General features: G+C 43.0%; 1 protein-coding gene across 3 annotated transcripts; it reads right to left on the bottom strand.

Annotated features, from left to right (window-relative positions):
- Window positions 1-909: 909 nt before the first annotated feature.
- On the bottom strand, window positions 910-20,998 carry CFAP53 (cilia and flagella associated protein 53). Of its 3 annotated transcripts, none has more exons than XM_080371621.1 (8): window positions 20,586-20,998; window positions 19,168-19,397; window positions 16,719-16,892; window positions 9,981-10,284; window positions 5,890-6,108; window positions 4,088-4,304; window positions 3,481-3,583; window positions 910-1,967 (listed from the first exon to the last, which is right to left on the bottom strand). In XM_080371621.1, exons 1-8 carry the CDS (start codon window positions 20,604-20,606, stop codon window positions 1,745-1,747), a joined length of 1,491 nt encoding a protein of 496 aa, XP_080227747.1. In that variant the 5' UTR covers window positions 20,607-20,998; the 3' UTR covers window positions 910-1,744. The 3 variants fall into 3 exon arrangements, with proteins under 3 accessions (XP_080227747.1, XP_080227748.1, XP_080227746.1); XM_080371620.1 differs by having other exon boundaries at window positions 915-1,967; window positions 20,196-20,725; XM_080371622.1 differs by lacking the exon at window positions 16,719-16,892 and having other exon boundaries at window positions 914-1,967; window positions 20,196-20,725.
- Window positions 20,999-21,002: the final 4 nt, after the last annotated feature.

Below are 21,002 nucleotides of genomic sequence, written 5' to 3'. Positions count from 1 at the left end.
CAAGTTGAAGGAACTAGACATGAAGAGGCTCTGCTCTGTCTGGTCACCTGTCTGGATGGTAGCAGCTGGTGAACTTCTGCCTCTTCACCTGCTATCTCAGAAAGCTGCTCTCAGAGAAGTTTTGTCTGGAAGAAAGAATAAAACCCCACCACACTCCTTTGCCCCTCAGCAGGGCAACATCTCCGAGCCAGGTTCTTCCACCATTTACACACATAATTAGCTGGGCTGCTCTGCTAAGATCACTGATACTGTTTCAGATTAATAACCCGCTACCTGGCCTTTTGCAAACAGCTGTAGGCCTTTCTCCACAGACAAAAAGCATTTGTCAGCTTCTTGTCTGCTTTAAAACAAGATGAGGTGACTGTGCAAGCAGTTTATTCCTGATTTGTTCCAAGAGGTCTGGGAGCTGGGGCTCCCAGGCTCCAATCTCAGCCACGTATCAGCTTCTCTGTACACCCATTCATGCTCACACACACAAGAGTCCTGGTACTTGCCCACAGGGAGCCAAACACAGAAAGAAGAAGGTAGGGAGGAGAAAGAAGGGAGAGAAGGTGCTTAGTGAGGGATAGAAGTTGAAGAGTGGAAAAGCAAGGGCTGGAGGAAAGATGGTAGAAGCTAAAAAGCTGAAGGAGGAGGGAGAAACACCTGCAGATCATCAGCAGCAAAGACTCAAATGGAAAAATGCAACAAACAAAATAAAAAAAACCCCAACATTTCCAAATGCCACAAAGTCTGTGAGCAAGAAAGGACGTAAGGAAATGCATTCTTCACTTCCCTCTGAAAAGGACAGAAGAGAAACTAATGAAACACATATCAGGGAGGTGGTTGAGGCAATGCCATGGGGAAGAAGCTGAATTGCTCCCACCTGTCCCCCTTGTGCCACCCCCTGCTCCTCCTGCATAAAGGGCAATCTGGCCAGTAATACGGGGAGTTGAGAGGCTGGTGAGGAGGTGTTCCTCCTCCCCACTGGCAAAACCCTTCTGAGACCTTCCTGTTGACAACTGCCCATTTTTTGTGTTGCTGAATTGTAAAATGGTGTTGGTGGTCCACCTGCCCCATTTTGTGTGTTCAGACTGTGGCATTAGTGGCAATCCAAAGCAGTCCAAAGAAACAGAGTTGCCATCAAAGTGATAAATAATAATCCTTTTCACAAGAAAATGATAGCTTCAATCCTGCACAATTAATTCTGTCCAAGCAGAGGTCTCAGACTAGTGTTGGGACTCTGATATTCCACAGATCATTCGACAGCTATCAGAATATACGCAGAGCAGAACCAGCTCTTTACTGTCCATGCCATACTAAAAGAATTCATTGTTTTTTCCTTTAACAAGGAAAATCAAGATAACTCACCAAGTACTTCTTGTCTAAATGCAAAAAAATTCTGCAAATATTTGCAGTTGGAAAGGCATTTTAATAAAAGTTTGCTGAAACTCTTCTACAAATTTTCTTTGTCCAGATCTTAAAGAATGCCTACATATCGTTCATGTCATAATAATACACTTTTATACTGCAGAGAACATACAGTATTCTTGTATTAAAAGGTGAAACGCTTTGATTTGGATCAGTCATTTTGTCAAAAAAATCCATGGGGAAAAAATAACTTTTAGAATAATATTTCTTGTATTTTCCAGTTAAATAATTTGAGCATCACAGTGGAGAGGCACTAACTCGAGTCAGTTATAAACATCCGTAGAAAATGTTTTTAAAGGCAACTGAGTGAGCTAAAATATCATAGTAACTGGTCTCAAGAGTTAGACGTTAGTTTTCTTCTCAAAGGATGGGTGTTTGCTAGTTTCTCCCAAGGCCTTGATAAAATGTCCTGTATCCTTTCTTGGTAAGCTCTCTCTGCTGATAGACCCAATTCATATTCTCGCTGCTTCTCTTCTTCCTCAGCATCATGGGCCTGTTGTCGATAGGCAATTTGAGCCATGAGTTGTTCTTGGTATTCTTTTGCTTCCTTTACTTTTCTGGAAAGAGCATGCAGATAGATTATTTGTGAAGTGTGGGTAAAAAAAAACACAACTTTTTATTTCTTATTATTTAATCTGTTAGCATTCAACCATAAAGAACCATCCAAAACTCCTTTTAGGTTTTAAGAATAACTACCACTCTGTTAACCAAATACTACATGCTAATCTAAACAATCTTTAGAAAATTAATTGCATTATGTTGTATTTGATAGAGCAGATTGCAAAATCAGTGCTTATAAAAAAAAAAAAAGAGAAAAAAAAATGAATAAAACTCCTCGTAATCACCATGCCCTTCACTGCCCCTCACAGTGGCAGCAAGAGGACAGAGAATGAGTGTCAGGCCTGAGTCCTTTCCCAGCTCATTGCTGCTACAGCTGTACACCCCATCTCCACTCCCTCATTCTGAAGATTACAAGCTACTGCCAACAGGGGAGGCAGGGTGCAGGCTCCTGCTTTGGCTTTGTACTGATATTCTAGGAAATGGCTGTCAGAAGAAATCATTCTTCCATTCTACCTCGAGACTCATATAGTACTTTCACTACCCTCTGGAGAAGCAGTGGAAATCTACCTACGTGTTCAGGCACTTCTACAGCAGGAGTCGCACAGACTCACACAGACACTTAAAATGCCAACAGTCCAGTCAAGACTTGTGCACTAACACAACGCGTTGAACCACAAACACTGACATCACTGAATGCCATCTTTGCTGAGTGAAACATAACCAAAATGAAGCCCAGCATGTTTCCTTCCAAAGGGTGAGATTTCTGCTGTAGCCAGGAGATTGTTACCAACGCAGCCATCAGAGAACACAACAGATACTGGCTCTGGAACGAGCTACCTGGTTACCTCCCACAGACAAGCTAGGGCATTGTACAAATATAGTGGAGCTAGGGCAGGAGTACAAAAGTGAAATGGAGTAAGTGAACTAAGGCCCTTTGCCCTAAGCCTTGCATGACATCCAGAGGAACACTTCAGCTACTGCATATAACTATATTCTCACCCTGAGCTGTGAGATAAGCAGAATCCCATGCAGCTGGGTTACACGGAGCAGCCTGGTGTTTTGGTGGCTGCCTATATGATTGTTTAGGGCATGTGTGTGGGCGGAGCTCAGCAATAAGCCTGAACACACTTGTTCTCCCAGGTAAGTAACAAACTAACCTTTCATTACCCCTCCTCCCCAAACCTCTGCAACTCACAGTAACAGCTTGGAATATGGGGGGATGTATTTAATAACATATATGTAAGTCAAACGATGGTCCCAAAAGCCCAAAACAAGGATATTTAATGAAATGCCAGTATTTGTAGAATGAGATCAGAATTAGTGATTTAATACCAACTGCAATATAATAGGGCTGCTATTGAGCAGTCCAGAGCTGAGAGGCTGCATGGTGGCAGAGGCTCCCTGAAAAGAAGAAAGCCCACACAGTGCTCTTTAGACTTACCTGAAAATGAGAATTAGCCTACCCAGAAGCTTAAAAGACTGAGCTGCTACAAAATGAAAGAAAAATACCTTGCATGTCTTTCTTTTTCTGTATGCTTGAGTTCTGCGACTGCTTCAGCTAATAACTTCCTCTCTTGAACGAGTTCTTGCTGCTCCTTTGCATTTCTCTGCACTGAAAAAAAAAACAAAACAAAACACAAAAAAATAATTTTCAGAAGGTAACAGCACTGCTAAGTTTCAAGGAACAGCAAAACTGAATTCAAGCCAAGTGGCCTAAACAGCAAGCCTGAGTTTTGTTGCTTCTGAAGAAGCACACAAACAATGACAAGTCTATTCGTAGCTTGTTTTTCATCTACTCAAATAAAAAAGATCTCATATTCAGAACTTATTAATAACAATAATTAATAATAATGACTGCTTCCTCATGCAAGCCTTACTTTACTTAGCTTTGTTCTGGTGATAGCAATAGGAAATTAGTGGAAGGAATGCCCGTAGGAGTAAAGTTTCAGATGCAGATTCAGAGAGAGTAGCATTGTTGTCCACTCAACCATACAGCCTGTGCATGCTGGGCCAGATGGTCTTCCCAAAAGACATGTGTCATACCCCCTCTGTCTTTGCCACAGCCTGCATTCATGCAGTAGGTTCAGTGCGCAGACAGAGAGCTGTTATTACTTACATTTCTCCTCAATCTGTAGTTGTCTTGTATTCAGGACATCTTTCAGTAGCTGCTTTCTGGCCTCCTTTTCTAATCGCATTTGCTCAGCCTTCCTGGCCCAAACTTTTGCCATCTCTTCATCGAGGAGCTTGTCCACCTCTTTTTCTCGCTGTTTCTCCTCTTCCTGCTGTTGAGCCAGGTGTGCCAGGTAAGTCTGTTGCTCCTTCAACAGCTCTTGCTGCAAGCACACAGACATTTGCAGATCTGAGTTAATTAGTTCAAAAAAGCCTTTCAAAACATAATGAGAAGTGGTGGTTTGTGGCCATCGTGGGAACTGGGAGCCTAGAGTTCCATTCCAAACCCTGCCATGGGAAAGAGCTGTGCAGAATCTTCTTCCTGGCCAGTTGGCAGTGCCTGGACAACAGCATAAGAGCAGGACAAATACAGAGTGACCCTTTCCCTCATAGCAGCTCAGCTGCCTACAACACAGATTTTACAAACTTTTCACAGCTAACCAGGTGATAACCAGGGTAATTTTACCAGTGTGCTTAACTGTAAGCATTGCAACTAATGTATCCATGACATTGCCAAGCTATGCAAGGCTGTATTACAGTTTAGCTACTAGTAGAACGCTGCATTGTATAGCTTAGCTACCAATGCGATAAGAACTAGTCCAAAACCAAGACATGAGCCAGGAGTGCTGAAACAGGGCCATAAGAAGAGAAGGTCATGAAAAGAAAAAGAAGAAGAGGAAGATGATGAACAAGAGGATGAAGATGTCCCAAACGACCACCAGAGGACCCCCAACCCATTAGACCACACACGCATAGTAAGTGTGCAGATATGTTAAGTAGTTCTTGGAACTGTAATGAATATGACAATAGTTTCTCAGCAGTGTCATTAATATGCATAGATTGGCCATATAAAGATAAACAGTGAAGAAAGTCGGTATGCACATTGAGCAGAACTTATCCCCCATGCATCCAGGGCCAAAAATAAAGAATGCCTGCCTTCTAACACTCCAAACTGGGTATTAGAGAGTTTTGTCTCTGATTTTTCAGTATCGCAGACCACTTGCCATCATCTGCATTAGAAGCCTTTGGATCCAATAAATATACGTATCATCTCCTCTAAATTTGTGCCACGGTCTAACAGTGAGTTTATACAACTTCCCTAAACTACATGAGCTTCCAAATACCTTGAGCAGAGTAATGAATGCAGCTCCCTCCTCTGTCTCAAAGTTGCCCTAAGACCTGTTTTCATCCTGAAGTTGGATAATGAATTTGTTTAAACTTTAGGAAGAAACAGACATATCCATCATTTCATGGCATCTGCAAACACTTAACATGAGGTTTTGCATCTATATATCCAGCTATTAAAGATTTACAACTATTTCTTAGTATTAATGAATTAGAAGTTAAATATTTACTTTCTTCTGCCAGTTACAAATATTCAATAAATCAGATCCATGACACAAAATATTTTTCTAACCTCCGTTAAAACCGTACAGTATAAGGATGAAAAAGCTCAGGTGATTTACATACAATGAAATCAGCACAGAGAGACAAGATTCCAGCATTTCCTGAGAGCCTCCTTCTTTTGTCTAGCACTTACTGTGGTTTTAACAGATAATGAGCTTCTTCTGAGAAGCAGAGAGCTGGCAGGAGGAGAGGCAACAGGCCATGCAACAAAAGCAGCAACTTCTTCAGAGAAAAGGGCTTGCGTCTGATCTCATTTATACTATGCAGTTCACTAAGGGCCGCATAATTAGTCTAGATGAGGTGCTACCCCGCAACTTCACAATGAACACCTCTAGCACTTACTTTTCTTTTTGTTTTCTCCTCAGCGTCCTCCTGAGGTTCCTGAAGAGATTTTTCTAGGATCTTCAACTCTAGGGCAAGTTCACCTTGTTTTAATTCATTAAGATGATTCTTCTTGTCTCGTGCTGCACTGAGCAATGCATCCCTGCATTCCTTCTGTTTCTGTAGTTTCTCCATCTGAAGTTGTTCATTTTCTAGCTTAAGCAGTTGTTGCTGTTCTTCCTGCAACGGTAATAATAACCAGCTTGTAGAATCACTGCGTACCTAAGGGATGGCTAGAACTAATTTGATTGGAACATTGAAAAGAGAAGATAAATATTTAAAGCCTTTCTGGCTGACATTAGAGGATTAGCATCATCTGTTAGAAAGCATGAACATTTTAGCATATCATCCATTAGAACTCAGGTTTTTTTCTCTTTAATTATCGCATGCACTTCAATACCAAAACACTGGAATGCCTGGTGTTCTCCAAATACTTCCAAGCAGGCAGTCATCTGTTTAGAGAAATCAGTATCATTGCAGCACATACAGAATCATAGAATCACTTAGGTTCGAAAAGGCCTTTAAGGTCATAGAGTCCAACCGCTAACCCGCACTGCCAAGGCCACCGCTAACCCCTGGCCCCCAGCGCCACATCTCCAGGTGTTATAAATCCCCCCAGGGCGGGTGCCGCCAGCCCCCCGGGCAGCCTGTGCCAGCCTTGGCCACCCTTTCCGTGAGGGGATTTTCCCTCATTCCCAGCCGAACCCTCCCCCGGCACAACGTGAGGCCGTTCCCTCTCGTCCTGTCGCCTGTTCCCTGGGAGAAGAGCCCGACCCCCCTGGCTCCAGCCCCTCTCAGGGGGTTGTAGGAGCAAGAAGGTCTCCCCTCAGCCCCCCCTCTCCAGGCTGACCCCCCAGCTCCCCCAGCCGCTCCCCACAGCACTTGTGCCCCAGCCCCTTCCCCAGCCCCCTGCCCGGCTCTGGACACGCTCCAGCCCCTCAGTGCTCCAAGTCTTCACACAAAGCCATTATCACTAACCAGTAATAGAGCCATGTGTTCCTCCTGTTTCTGAATATATTATCTGTCCTGCATCTGTGCTGGATGTTCACAGCACTATGTCTCTACTGGACATGAGGTTGCACAAAGTAAGTAATTGGATCCTTATATTTTGATGGGCAATTACTGAATTTCCATGGCTTCAAACCATTTTACTTCATATTGGAAGAAACAGAAAAATGGACAGTAAAGCTGAGTTCTTAAGGAAAAACCAATGAAAAATTGTGAATGTGTATTCACAATCAAACAAGTATATGTGTATTCAAGATTATTTAGCTGAAAAAACAAACCCAAAATAGCATCAATATAGTAACGTAACATAATTCCTGAACAACCTGCATTTGCATTTACAAGCACAACTGCACTCAAACATAGTCATAAAACAGTACGTAACCATCATTTACTTATCTACACGTCTCAGAAACAAATGCTTCAGCAGTCTTGAAGGTACACAGGTTTTTGTTAACCTGTTATAAAATTAAATGTCTCGTTTGTAATGTAAGTCTTCTAAAATGCATCAGCAGGTTTGTCATACACAGCAGGCCTCATCTTTCCCATATGGAAGTACAAGCTGCACTTCCTAAGGAACAGAAATTGTTGTGCTGGACATAGAGCACTCACTGATTCTTGTTGCATTTCAAAGCCAAAGCTGACTTTGCTGTCTGCCTGCATGGTCAAATTCACTTTCAGAAGCTGGTAAAACAGTTTTGAAACTCAGTATATATTATCTGAGCCACAGAATAAATAATCCAAAAAACTCTGAACAGTGAAGACTGAAAGTGGAAACAGCAGTCTACTGGCCACGTTGGCACATGTTTCAGGCTGATTTCTGACATCAGTGAAGTGGTATGAGAGTAGCCAAGGATGGGATCCATGGTGCTTATTCTATGAAAGTTTACATGATGGGGTAACACAACACTGTAAAAGTACAAAGAAATTGTTACCAACCATCCATCTGCAAGCCATGACCAAAGTCCAGTGGCAGAAACTCACCTAGCACTTGTGAGACTACAGCCAGAATAACACGATTTCAATTACCTTCTCAATAAATCACAATTTTTTAACAGAGCAAAAAGACGGGGTGGGGATGGGGGGGGTGGGGAAGGCAGCTATGTAGGTAATGTAGCTAATGCAAAAATTGCTGGCTGTTTTGTCATCCAGCCTGAGATACCCTGATGCACACATATAGTCTATCATGGACAAGGTGCAAGTTTTAGGTTTACTAAATAATCCGCGTCCATTGCAACAACCAGAAGAAACTACTACACACAGAGAAACTTAGCTACCCATACTGTGTCCTTCACCCAGATAAAACCCCTGATCATTAGAGGCTACCAACACTGCACTGAGAAACTTGTAATAAGGCCATCTGTCACATCTTTCTTCTGCTGAAAAAGGATTACATCCCATTTTTAATACAGAAACTCTCCTTTACAGATCCTTTGAAGAAGGCTTGTTTTCCAGAGACTAAACCACTTCACCAGAAATTTATCCTCTTGACAGAACCCAACGCAACTGTCTTCAGGGGAAGCTACAAAGTCTTCTATTCTAACAGCATTTTTCTGAAAAGGCCAGTTACGTAGAAGTCGTCTTTGCCTGGGAGGTTTGGCAGTGCCTTAAAAGTTGTTACAAGAAAATAATATTATTCTGCATGTTTTTAAATAAGTGAAACATCACAGCCTAGCTTGAAATACGGACTCTACTGTTTTACAGCCAGGATTTTCAAAGCTTTAAGATTCATTATTTTTAAAAAGCAGTAAAGTATGTATCTTGCCAACATCAGCTTCCAGTGCCTGAATGAGTACCCTGAGTGATCATTCAGTCAACTACATGTAAATAGCCACAAAACAAAGACCAAGTCTGAACTAGTCTCCCATAACTCACAAAGTCAACACAAAATACTGTGAACTAGCAAGCCCCATGAAAGTCAGCACCACTACAGCAAGCCTAGACTGGGGAGAGCTGAGGAAAAAAAGAGGGTAGTAGTCAAACAGCTGGGCCAAGGTAGCCAAACGCCTCCTGCGATGTGACACTCAACAGCAGCCAGCACTAACAGGTGAGAAAGCTTAGGCACTGCTTGCTAATTTGTTTTTTAAAAACTTAGATTCTGAAATTCAGTCAGCTGGAGCATAAGCAGTTGGAATTTTTCATATCAATGTGTCTCCTCGAGTATGTGTCAGGGTCCTGAGTGTACCAATAGGCTCTGCAACCTCTCTGCAGCGGCTTGGCTGCCTGTGCTCACAGCCAGCCCTGACATCAGCCCTGAATCAGTGAGCTGGGAAAGAGCAGTGTGAGAAAGGGCTGAGAGAAGTCACTTGGGAGCTGCTGTTAGGCTCAGGTTCTCGCCTTTGGTGCTGCCTAAGTAACCTACACTGCAGGTATGCCTGTGCCTGAGGTCTGTCCTGCTTCAGACCTGCTGACTTGACTTGCTGGCTTCATCTTGGACTTCATCACTACAGACCTGCCGAGCAGTTTGGACTGTTAGATGACAACCCTGGTTACTGTCAGCAGACCTGCTCTGCTCCATTCCTTTGGGTACTGTGGGACTCTTGCTGGAAAGGACAGCTTACCCACCTGCCCTGCTGTCACCTTTGGCTTCTGGCTCACCTTCCCTTCTGGGAGCAGCACACTCGTGCTGCTTCCTACCAGTGCACTTACTGTGATGATTAAACATATATATCATGGTCTGAGATCTAGTGTTATGCATTACAGCTGGGACACAAGACTCTAGCTATCCCACAGGAAACTGGAAATCAGAAAATTGCAAAGATGTCTGGCAAAAGCTTAAAAACATTTCTATTTCCCACAAAAGCACTGAGAGGTCTTGAATGCCAAAATCCTTTACAATGCAAAGTTTCAAAAGATGTATTTCCCTCTGTAAACAGGAATGCATTTGCCACAGCTCTGGAAAAGAGGCTTAGCATAATAGGGCAGTCTCAGATACTAATGGAATCAGTGAAGATACAAATAAGGTATGGATTAATCTAAATATCTAGTAAGCCTATCATTAGGAGGGCCTTACACACAACACCAAATAGAAATTATATGGAAATTACCAGCAACCGAGACTCTTCCGCCTTCAGCCGCTTCTCCTCCTCTTTGCGAGCACTGAGCACTGCTATCTGGGCACTGAGCACATTCAGGATTTGCCGATTCTGTTCCACTGACTTCTGCATCTTCACCACCTCTTGCTTCTCCTTAGCCAACCTATCCTCTTTCCAAAGCTCTGCAAACATCTGCTCCTTCTTCTTCTGTTGCTTTTTCAGTTCCTCCTTCAGAGCTAGCTGGGCCAGCTGGTCTGCACACAATTCCTTCTGATGTTTCTTCATCCAATGTACACGGAGCTCCTCACATTGTTCTCTGAAAGGCAACATAAAAGTTTTAAAAGTCTCCAAATAATAAGCAAGTCTGGAGGTGTGTGATGGATGAAGGCTCCCAGCTCAGAACTACTCAAAGGATTTTGGATCAGGGTGCCAAATTCTATACCTGATCTAACACTGACTCCTTGTGAAGCCTAAGGAATCACAGAGAGCCTGATTTGATGGAGGTTTTGATATTAGTGAGTGGAAGAGCAGGTCCTGTATTTTCATTTGTAAAAAAAAAAAACCACCAAACACAGCTATATATACATGCACAATATATACATACAACGTGTATTTTATATAAAATGTATACATGTAGTTGGAACATGCGTTGTGTGGGGTTTGTGTGTATATAGATACCCCGTTTTAAACATACAAAATATGTACACTATGCTTGCTCAAACACGTAGGTTGCTCTTTATTCAAATGAAGACTTAGAATAGGTTTTAGTCACTCAAAAGCTCATTCGTATTCAGAAAATACTTTGAGCGTGGAAAATTAGGTTACACAGTTAAAGAGGAACCACAAGAAACTTATTAATTTTTTTAATGAATTTTTGTGGGATAATTCAGAAAAGTTGCAATAGAAGTCTGGAGAAGCTATAAAGTCAGACAAATAATGCAGCTTTCAATTTTCATTTACTCACTGCAACTGACTTACATATAAACAGGTATTTATCTCTTCACTTGAAGAACACAACTATTTACAGATTCTGCTTTAATTTTTACAAACAAAGCACTATTGAGATCAACATATGCTATGGAACAATATTTAATTTGAACAATATACAAGCATTTTAATTCTGTTCTATAACAAGGATATAGATTTTCATAAAATCAAAATGTGAAACTAGTACATAGAACTGATGCATGACAGCAGCAGTTACCTGTACAACGTGAAATACTATTACTTTATACATTTAGCTGACAATCCTGTGTAGCAAAAATATTAAATATTCATCAAGCAACTATCTCATAGTACTTTCAGTCACCATATCAGGACAGTTATTTAATTTTCTTAACTGCAGCAATGAAACAAAACCTGAATTGATTCCATTGCCTAAGATCTTTTTTTTTTTGACTGAAAAGCAAAGCGAGGTTTACCAGCACTAAAAGCAGGACATTTGGTGGCTTGCTTTTTCATGTTCTGTGACTCTTCCAAGGATCTGTCTTTGCAGTCTTCACTTCCCTAAATGATTCCTCAGTCCAATATAGCTGCTGTCTCCATCTAAACCCACATCTATATTCCCTGGCATGGGTTTTGCGTGTAGAATTAATAGGAGCGTTAGTCTCTATTCGGGGCCGTGGGTGTCACACCTCCACAGAGGCTACAGAAACGATGGAAATTTGGCCTCTACCTAAGGCAATTGCTATATCCGCTGGCAATGAGGCAAACAGGGAAAGAGTTTAGCAACACAGGTTGTTACTGGTGGCCTATAAATCATCTCTGCCCTAAAACTAGTAGGATTATGCTCCAGAATAATGGCTTCTACTTGACACTACTCCTTCATCACCTCCTACTCACCTCCTAACAAGCACAGAATGAGCACAGCTCCTGGTATCGTTAGTATGTGGCTGAGGCAACCACCAGTGTGTAATAATTATGCACTGGCTTAGAAGATTGTCCAAAGCTTTACCAATAAAACTCCATGTTAAGCCAGTCTAATAAAAATTACTTAGGGCTTGTAAACCACAGAGCATTTCCCCAAAAAGTTCTCCTCTGGTTCAAAATCAGCTGAACAAGCTGCTGACAGGCAGAAAAAGCAGCAGTGCCAAAAGTCACACTGACCCTGTTCTCAGTGCCACAGCAACAGCCATCCAACCAGTCAAATTTACAGTGGAGCAGGGCAAAATCAGAGCTGTGACTGCAGAGGAGAAAGATTGCCACACCTTGTTGCCCCTTGGTGCTGCAGGAGTGAGACACAGCCAAAGAACACAATCCATGACCTGTAACTTCATGCAGAAGCAGAGGCCTTGCCACATTTTCTTCCTGTCAGCTTTCACTGTTTGCTGCCTCACATTTCATCTGTAAGTTTCTGGGGCCAAGGGCATCTCTCTCCATCCTCTATTTGTAAAGCACCTAATGCCTTGGAGCCTGTGGTGGAAGGTGCTAAGCACTATACACAAAAAATAGAAGGGAAAGCAGTGCCATGACAACAAAATTCTCATTGTGTTTGACATCCAGAAGGTATTTCTAGCCTCTTACCTGATCCTGACTGAGAAGAAACATCAGTAATATGTCAAGCCCCCTTTCATCAATACCAAAGTCTCTGTAAGATAAAACTTGCCACATTCATCACTTTCTCCCCCAACCCAAGGACAGACCACATCCTCTAACCACATATTGGGTTCCTGGAATTGGGCTTTGATCCTCTAACAGGGAAACTGTCCTTGGAGTGAGGAACCATCCTTAGCTCAGCCTCAGAAGAGAAGGGTGAGGAAATTCAGTAACAAAGGGGCAGACACCAGTGCAGGCTAGTGAAAAGGGATGGCTATTTTACCTCTAGTACGGCACAGGAACCTTCCGACTATGGTTGTCTCAGCAACAAGCACAGAGCACAGCAGAGTGATGTGCATGCCGTGAGCCACGGCACACTCCAGGAGATGCTCCTGCCTTCAAGCAGGTCAACAAACATACCACATCATTGCCTGTTTTTCTTACCTTTTAACACTGCGATCCAACTCCTGGGTAGGAGTTAGTGGTGATTAAAGACTATAGTACTAAGTAACACTCATGAAAAACATCTTTCTCAAATGTTCTGAGGGAAACGTGTCATTATTAAGATTTTACATCCTGCACCATTATAAATAACTATATCACCTTAACGCAATGGGTTCAAAGTTCTCTCAGCAGTGAAGGAATAAAGAATTAGTTATTCTTTTTCATGATTACAAACTAATCTGAATTTAATTGAATTCTCAGAGGGGAAGAGAAGTTAAACAAAAGTTCAGCATGGTTAGAATTTTAATATAAAATAACCCTGTAATTGCTTGATTTCATCAAAATAATTCCTTCAAAGCAGCTTTTACAGCAACCTATAAACATCTGCTCCCCCAGATGGCTGTTTTTCTTCCTCACTTTGCTATCCTAAGCTTCTTAACATTAAAATTGTGCCTGTATGTAGCTACTTCCTGAAGTCAGAAACTGCATTTATCTTACCACCACCACCACCCACCCACCCCCACTCCAGTTATTTATTCAATTTATGGCTGCAGTACAAAGTTGCTGTGATAACATTCTCTGTGTGGATGCTTCTGATGTTATCACAAGAAAGAGGATGTAATAGGTGTTTTATGCAAATTTTAAAACATTGCAATTTTCTTTAAAGGTACCAATGACAGACATGCCCTTGGGCTAAAACTGGCTGAATATCTTCTCACACAAGTTGTAGCCCTTCATGAAAATGAATTTCAGTGGGACTCCAGTGGTCTAAGGACCATGCCCTCTGTCATCTTGTAACAAAGGACTCTTCCTGGCTAACACCACTACTGACATGCTGTTATATCTATACCATCAGGCTACAGCTCCAAACCCAGCTCACATGGCTGATAGAAGAGCTGCCTTTTAGTACTCTGGAATAATGTACTGGAGCACTGTATGCTACAGGTTCTCCTGTACCTCATGTTTGTGAATCTATAGCTGCAAAAGAGTGGAGTGCCTTGCTTAAAGTTAAAGAAATATAAAGAAGTCTGTATTAGGTTTCAGAAAGTCATTCAAAAGAGTTGTAAATCCACAGGCAAAGAGAAACAGAAAATCATGTGGATGTCCATTTGCTGCTGAAAGGACCTCCCAGGGCTCCTCTGGGTGTGCGCTGGAGCAACAGTCTCCAAAGCAGGGCGTGCAAGACAATCCTTTAGGGTGGGGGAAGAAAATATATTTTGTACCATTAATAAATAACATTAAAAATAAAAACACTCTTTATTTCAGCTTCACCTCACCCTCATAATTTCTATTTTTGTATATGTTTTTATAATGTACCTAATATACTAGTACAGTAATTCAAGTTTATAATTGATAAATAAGTATATGTATTGAAGTGAGTGCTAAAAATTCTTTTTACTGTTAAGGTTGTGCAATCAAAGATGTTTGGAGACCACTACCCTAAAGGACAGGCTGTGACACAATCACAGATTTCTGGTTGTGGATCTTCAATAAGTGTTGGTCTCCTGAGCAGCAAAGCCTGCTCCCAGATCTCTGCATGGACCAACATGGCTTAGAAGGAAGAGTGACAGCTAACACTGGGGGGAAAACAGATTTGGGGATATGTAAAGACAACAAATACATGCAGATTCAGATATTAGAAGTTACTACTCTAATCAGAATCAATCATCACAGTAAAGACTTCCTTTCTCATTGGAGAAGGACAGAGAAGAAAAGACTTCAGAATATTACTAGGCACATACATGAAGAAGGATATCTGTCTTTCAAAAGAATGATCAAGACTCAAGGTGGACTACTGTCAGTGGTGTTATTAGAGTTTTGGGTTTTTATAGGGACCTTAATTTAAAAGTAGAAATAGACTGAGCTAGAAGAACAGAGTGAGGAACCAACTATAGAAATTTAGTTCCGTTACATCAGGACAGCCAAAGAGAAGGACTCTGCACTGTAGGATGAAGATTCATTAGCAAAGCTACTCAAAGACTGCCACTCATAAGAGCTGTGAAGAAAGATGATTTCACTGCCTCCAAAGCCTCTGAAAAACTTAAAAACCAGCAGAATGCCACCAGTAAAGCTTCAGCAACACCTTTTAATGGAGATACTATGTGGTACAAATATTGCCTAGATCCAAGAGCACACTAGGAAAGGCAGAAGGATGATGGGAATGATCCCATGAGACTACGTGAACCATCAGTAGGGTTGTACTAGGAAGAATATGGACCCGAGACATTAAGAGAGGCAACGGCAGTATGAAAGTCCAAGTATGTATCGCCAGATGGTGAGATTCACTGGTGGGATTCAATTTGCAATTAAAATACTAAAGTAGGCATCTAAACAGGAATATACGCATAAGCTAAATTATTGTTCTAATCAATGGGAACCAAATCAATGCAGTCGGTGGAACCTAGGGTGCACATCAACTGACAGACCACGCCTACTTTAGGATGACATTAGGTTCCTCTAACTGCTGTCTAGAACAGAATTTCAGATTCCCAGTGAATGTAAAGATACCAACAGTCGCCTATATTTAGATGTCTAAATCGCAAGCTGATTACCTTCTCCTTGGCATGTAAGACAAGCTACAAGTACAAAATAAAAGGTATTCCAGCATCATCGCCTCTAAACAATTTTAAAAGTCCATTTCAACCACTGTAGGATGAGTAGAAAACAAACTAGGAATTGTAAATTGTGAGGGCCATATTTTAAATCCAGCATGTGAATTTAGAAGTACCTACACAGCCTTAACACCCATGTAAGTCAATAAACCCCATTTTTAAGAAACATTTATCTGTGAAATTAGTTAATCAGAGCCTGCACAAGTGAAAGCAAGCATTGATTTTCGTCCCCAGACGCTGCACACCAAGAAGCAGGAGTTGTGGATTTCCATAGCACTGAGGGAGACCGGGAAGAGACACTTCGCATGATTACAGTTAAATTACTTTAATATTATTTTCATCCCTTCCTTAGAAAACCAGATTTCCAAGAATTGAACAACTCAGATTTCATGCCAAGGCCTCAGGGCCTAATAAGTACCTGCAAATCTTAATGTCTTCAAAAGATGCTGCCATGCTCAGCATCCAGGACATCTTGGCACAGAACTTCAGGCTGCATTAAAACCCTATCTTCAGCTGGTACTCTTGAAAAATATGCAACAAATAAAACCACTGACTTTTTGGACAATCTTTACTTTTCAAAGAACTTCAATGTATGAGCTTAATAAGCATGATTTAGGCCAAATTAACTTTCCATGAACCCTTTTCACACCAACAACATAAAGCCAAAATAGAACTGTACACCAGAACAAGGAATTATAAAAATAGCTGACTTGGCAGGTGAAAGTGCAGGATTGCTCACACAGGGCAAGTTTCGCACATCACTTTAAAGAAATTTTTCAAGGTATCTCAACACTTAAATCAAATAATGCAGACAGTACAGTTCTCTCCACCTGTTACCTTCATCTCTATTAATGAAAATTTTTCTCACACACTTTACTGAGCATTGCAGCATTGCAAATTTAGATCCCTGGTCTTTAGAAGCTGTACTCCTTCACTGGAAGTCAGAAAAAGACTATACTCCACTGCACACAACATAGCTGAGACCTTTCACCTTTGGCAAAGCTCATACACTTCTATCCAAATCACCTTAATTTTATTTTTTTTGTTTACCATTTCAATCACATTCATCTTTCCTTCCTTAGTTTACTGTTGTTGCCTTCTTCTTAAATTGCATCTTTATATTCAAGTTCTCTTTTATAGAATATTTCCCTGGTGTTACCTGAACTGCTGCTCTCGTTTTTCAGCCACCACTTGCTGTCTTTCTTTTTCTCTCTTCTCTCTCAGTAATTTTGCCTGCTCCCTCATCTTTGCTTGTTTCTCCTGTACTGTTTCTCCAAGCGCCTCCAATTCAGCGAAGTACCTACTTTCCTCTGCCTCCAGAAGCTCACGAAGCCTGTAATGAAAACATTTAAATAAAAGCTAAAACAATTCCTCAGTTGAATGATAAAGTTTTACTTTATTTGTTATGAGCACAAAATGGGTACTGGGCTCTTTTCAAAACTTCTTGCAAATGCCAAAGAAGGGAACAACCAAGGGAACATCAAATTTTAACTCGGGGATCATTCCTGTTGTGCCTAGGGAGGAAATCTTACAGCAAAATGTGAGTGATGCTGTCCTCACACAATTTAAGGTCCTTACCTTACAAACCCATTTCCAATGCTGCTTTAGAATGCCAGTTCCTCATTAACAAATTATTCTAATTTCCACACTACATCTGTCATCAGCTGATACCAATTTGATCTTGTACCATTGTAATTCTTCAACATAATCCCTCCCTGGTATTTATCACCCTTCACTATGCATCTACAATTGTATCTTCTCTCAACCTACCTTTTGTTATTTTAGCATCACTCTGTAAACCACTTCATCCTGAAAGATCTTTGATGAGAAAATGATGTCAAACTGGCAATTTTTAAACACACCCTCTACCTCTCAATTAATCTTAGCAGTAAAGAAACGTGGGGCTAAGAAATCCAGAAACTCGGATTCCAGCCTGAATGCCACAGTGGCCTCTGGGAAATCACTCTCAATTTTATGCAATGGTAGGCCCCTGCTACTGCATGAGCAAGAGCACTATGGACCTACACTGGCACTGCTGGTGGGAGTTACAGTAGCAAAGCCAAAGACCGACCAATTCTGGAAACTGAATTGCACTCTCTTCACCCCTTACTGAGCCCAGTCTCCTTGCAAAAACAGCATAAAGATTCTTAAGCAACTAAATAAGAACAAACCCCAGGAAGTTCAACAAAAATCCTGCACCTGGGGTGGAATAACCCCATGCATTGATGCACACTGGTGGCTGACTGGCTACTGTACTGGTAAGAAGCTCTGCTGTAAGGGACCTAGGAGTCCTTGCAGACAAGCTGAACATAGGCCAGCAATGCACCCTTGTGGCAAAGGCAGCCAACATCGTCTTGAGCTATGCAAGTCAAGGGAGGTGATCCTTCCTCTCAGCACAGATGAGACCTCATCCCGAGTTGTGGGCTTCCCAGCACAAGCAAGATACAGTCTCAGGGAGCAAGCCCAGTGAAGGGCCGCTAAGTTGATTAAGGGACAGGAGAATGTTTCCTAAAGGAGCTGGGACCGTTCAGCTCAGAGAAGAGAAGGTTCACAGAGATCTTATCAATGTATATAAATATCTGAAGCAGGGGAATGCAGAAAAGGGAGACAACTTCTTCTGCATAGCATCCAGAGACAGGACAAGAGGCAATGGGTGCAAATTAAAACATGTGAAATTCCACCTGAACACAAGAAAACTCTTTTCTTTTTTATTTACTATGAGTGTGGTCAAATAGTGGAACAGGTTGCCCACAGAGGTGGTGGAGTTGCCATGCATGGAAATAAGCAAAACCCCAATGGAGAGCATCCTGGGCAACCTGCTGTAGATGACTGTTGAGCAGTGGGTTGGACTGGATTATCTCAGGAGGTTCCTTCCAGCCTCAGTGATTCTGTGCAATTGGTGTATGGTTCCTGTGAAGACACATCAGATCAGGATGCCGAACCGATGACCTTCACAGCTCTAAAGTCACTTAATGTGAAAGAATAACTGAGAAATTAAACGATATGATTTTTTTCCTGCAATCACCACAGCACAATTCTGTTCTTTACAGGACAGTAATATGCCTCACCTTTATTATTTTTGAAAGACTTTTGGAAAATTTCTACTTTTTTAAACTGCCCATGCTGCAAAGTATTACTTGTAGGACCTAAACATTGGCTTGATGAGGTTGCAACAAAACCCCCAGTTACACCCAGCAGCTGCAGCTTCTGACACTTTGATAAAAGTGTTCTTTGTACTTAAAAAAAAAAATAATAAACAATGGAAGTGTTATAATACTTTTATCTAGCATTTAGCAGACAAGGCTCTAAATGCAACGTAAACTGTACTACTGTGTCTGAATATGTATCTCTAGTGATTGGCTCACTGATAAGTACTAGTAACAAGAGCCCAATAGCTGCCATTTGCTCTACACATGTTGCTGTTTAACCGACAAGTAGGCATGCCCATGCTTCCTGTTACAATGAATAACAAATACCACACCCCAACGGACAGCATAATGTACAACGCTAAGCTCTGCTGAGTGTTTTTCCCTGTAATAATTCCTCTAAACATACAGTTAAGTTGAAAATAGTAGGGCAGACAGTGGTATTAGCTACTTGTTTGCTACCTCTCTCTTCTCCCATCAGTTCCTGCCAGATACTCCTGCATTGTCGCATCAACCTTTCTCTGTACAATGCTGTGCAGCCATTTTTGTTCGTTGCGTTGCTGCCACTCACAGATGTTGCGACACTGGTTATACAGCTTTAAGAAATCAGCATTTTCAGGGAGTTCTTTTTCGTTCTGCCTTCGGGCCAAGAAAAAATTGTCACTTCTTTGGTCTTTAGGAGGCTTGGCTCTCTGTAGAAGAAAGAGAGTATCAGTGGTGAAAATATAATCAGTTATTCTGGGTTTTTTTTCAGTTGAATTCATGATGTAATAAGCACATAACATCAAATTATGAGAGTTCTGGGTAATTAGGGGTAAATTCCAACAAGCTTTGCCTTGAAGAGCACAACATCAGTTCAAAAACATGAAATGCCTTCAGGTGCCAGCACCTGTCTGTTGCCCAGGCTACAGCTTAAATCTTACCCTGTACATCCAAGGGGATGTTTATGGTGTGCTTCAAACATACCAAACCAACATTCTCACCACAGGTAACCTCCAGACACCTCCCTCTCCAGGGCACAGCTCCCGAGGCCCTGAACGCCTCCTCGCACATGGCCACACCCCACCACGCATATCCAGGGACCGTGTACCCCTAAAGGGGTGACCTTGCCCCACACAGGTACAACTGGCCCAGCTCCCCAGGGGACTCACAATGGATGGCACCAGGTCCTCCCAAGGCCCCCAGCCCGCACAGCACCAGGCTGCCCTGGGAACCCGCATCACACGTCGCTGCCGGGTCCTCTCAGTGGGCCCTGCACCGGGCTCCCCTAGGAACCACACCATACATTGCTGCTGCGTCTTCCAAGCACGCCCTACCCCAGCCAGCACTGGGCACCCCTGGGACCCGCACCCCACATCGCTCCTGGCTCCCCTCAGCGGGCCCTGCCCCAGTCAGCACTGGGATCCCTCGGGGCCCGCTCCCGGCTCCCCTCAGCGGGCCCTGCCGTCTCGGCATCGGGCTGGGACACCCGCCCCACGGCGGTCCCTCACCAGCGCCAAGGAGTGTGGGACGGGCCCGGTCACCTCCCGGCCCCGCCGCCGCCGCGCCTCCATAGCCGCCGCTGGTTGCTATGGCAAAGCGCCGCGGCGGAAGTGACCTCATGACGCCGGGGGCGCGCGGCCGGGGGGGAGGGGTGCGCATGCGCAGCCCGCTGGCAGGGCTGAGGGCGCAGGGGGCGCCGCCGCGGCGCTCTGAGGTGGGCCTGCCTCTGGCCCGCCCTGCGCAGGCTGCGCCACCGCTCCCGGCGCGCAGCCACCGCGGGGCAGCCGTGCAGATGCTGAGCTGTGAGGCTGCAGTTCCTCCAAGGCTGGCGGAGCATCGAGGGCCCTGTCCCTGCTGCGCATCGCCCCAGTGCCTGGTGCCCCTCGGTGTAACGTTACCTCGCTGTGAACTGGTGACATCTGGTGGGAACAGCGACTGGCACAGATGGGACAAGAGCGACAAAGTTTTGCGTTAACAAGCAGATAAAAGGAATGTCGAGTTTAAAGGGCAGAATGGGAGCTGTTGAACCCCTCAGCATCAGCTCTCTGGTCAGGATGGGCAGGGCCCGTGTAGACGCCTCCCGCTGGTACGTGGCCTGCTGATGGATGGGCTCCAGAGCTGCCTGGCGTGGAGGAAAATGGGAAATAAAATATTGGCTGTGGATTAGTGATTGCTTCCAAGTTCATTGCCCACAAAGAAGTCACAGGAAAAAGCTGTTGCTGAAGCTTTGAAGCCCAGGAACACAGATAACTGCCAAGAACTTTGCTGTCTCACAGATAACAAGGTGAAAAAATGATCCAGAGGAGGAAAGGTCA

The sequence above is a fragment of the Falco punctatus genome, assembly GCF_963210335.1.
Source record: "Falco punctatus genome assembly, chromosome: Z".
Classification (NCBI taxonomy): Eukaryota; Metazoa; Chordata; class Aves; order Falconiformes; family Falconidae; genus Falco; species Falco punctatus.
Note: the sequence above shows the minus strand (reverse complement) of the source record. Positions and strands in the feature narration are given on the sequence as shown.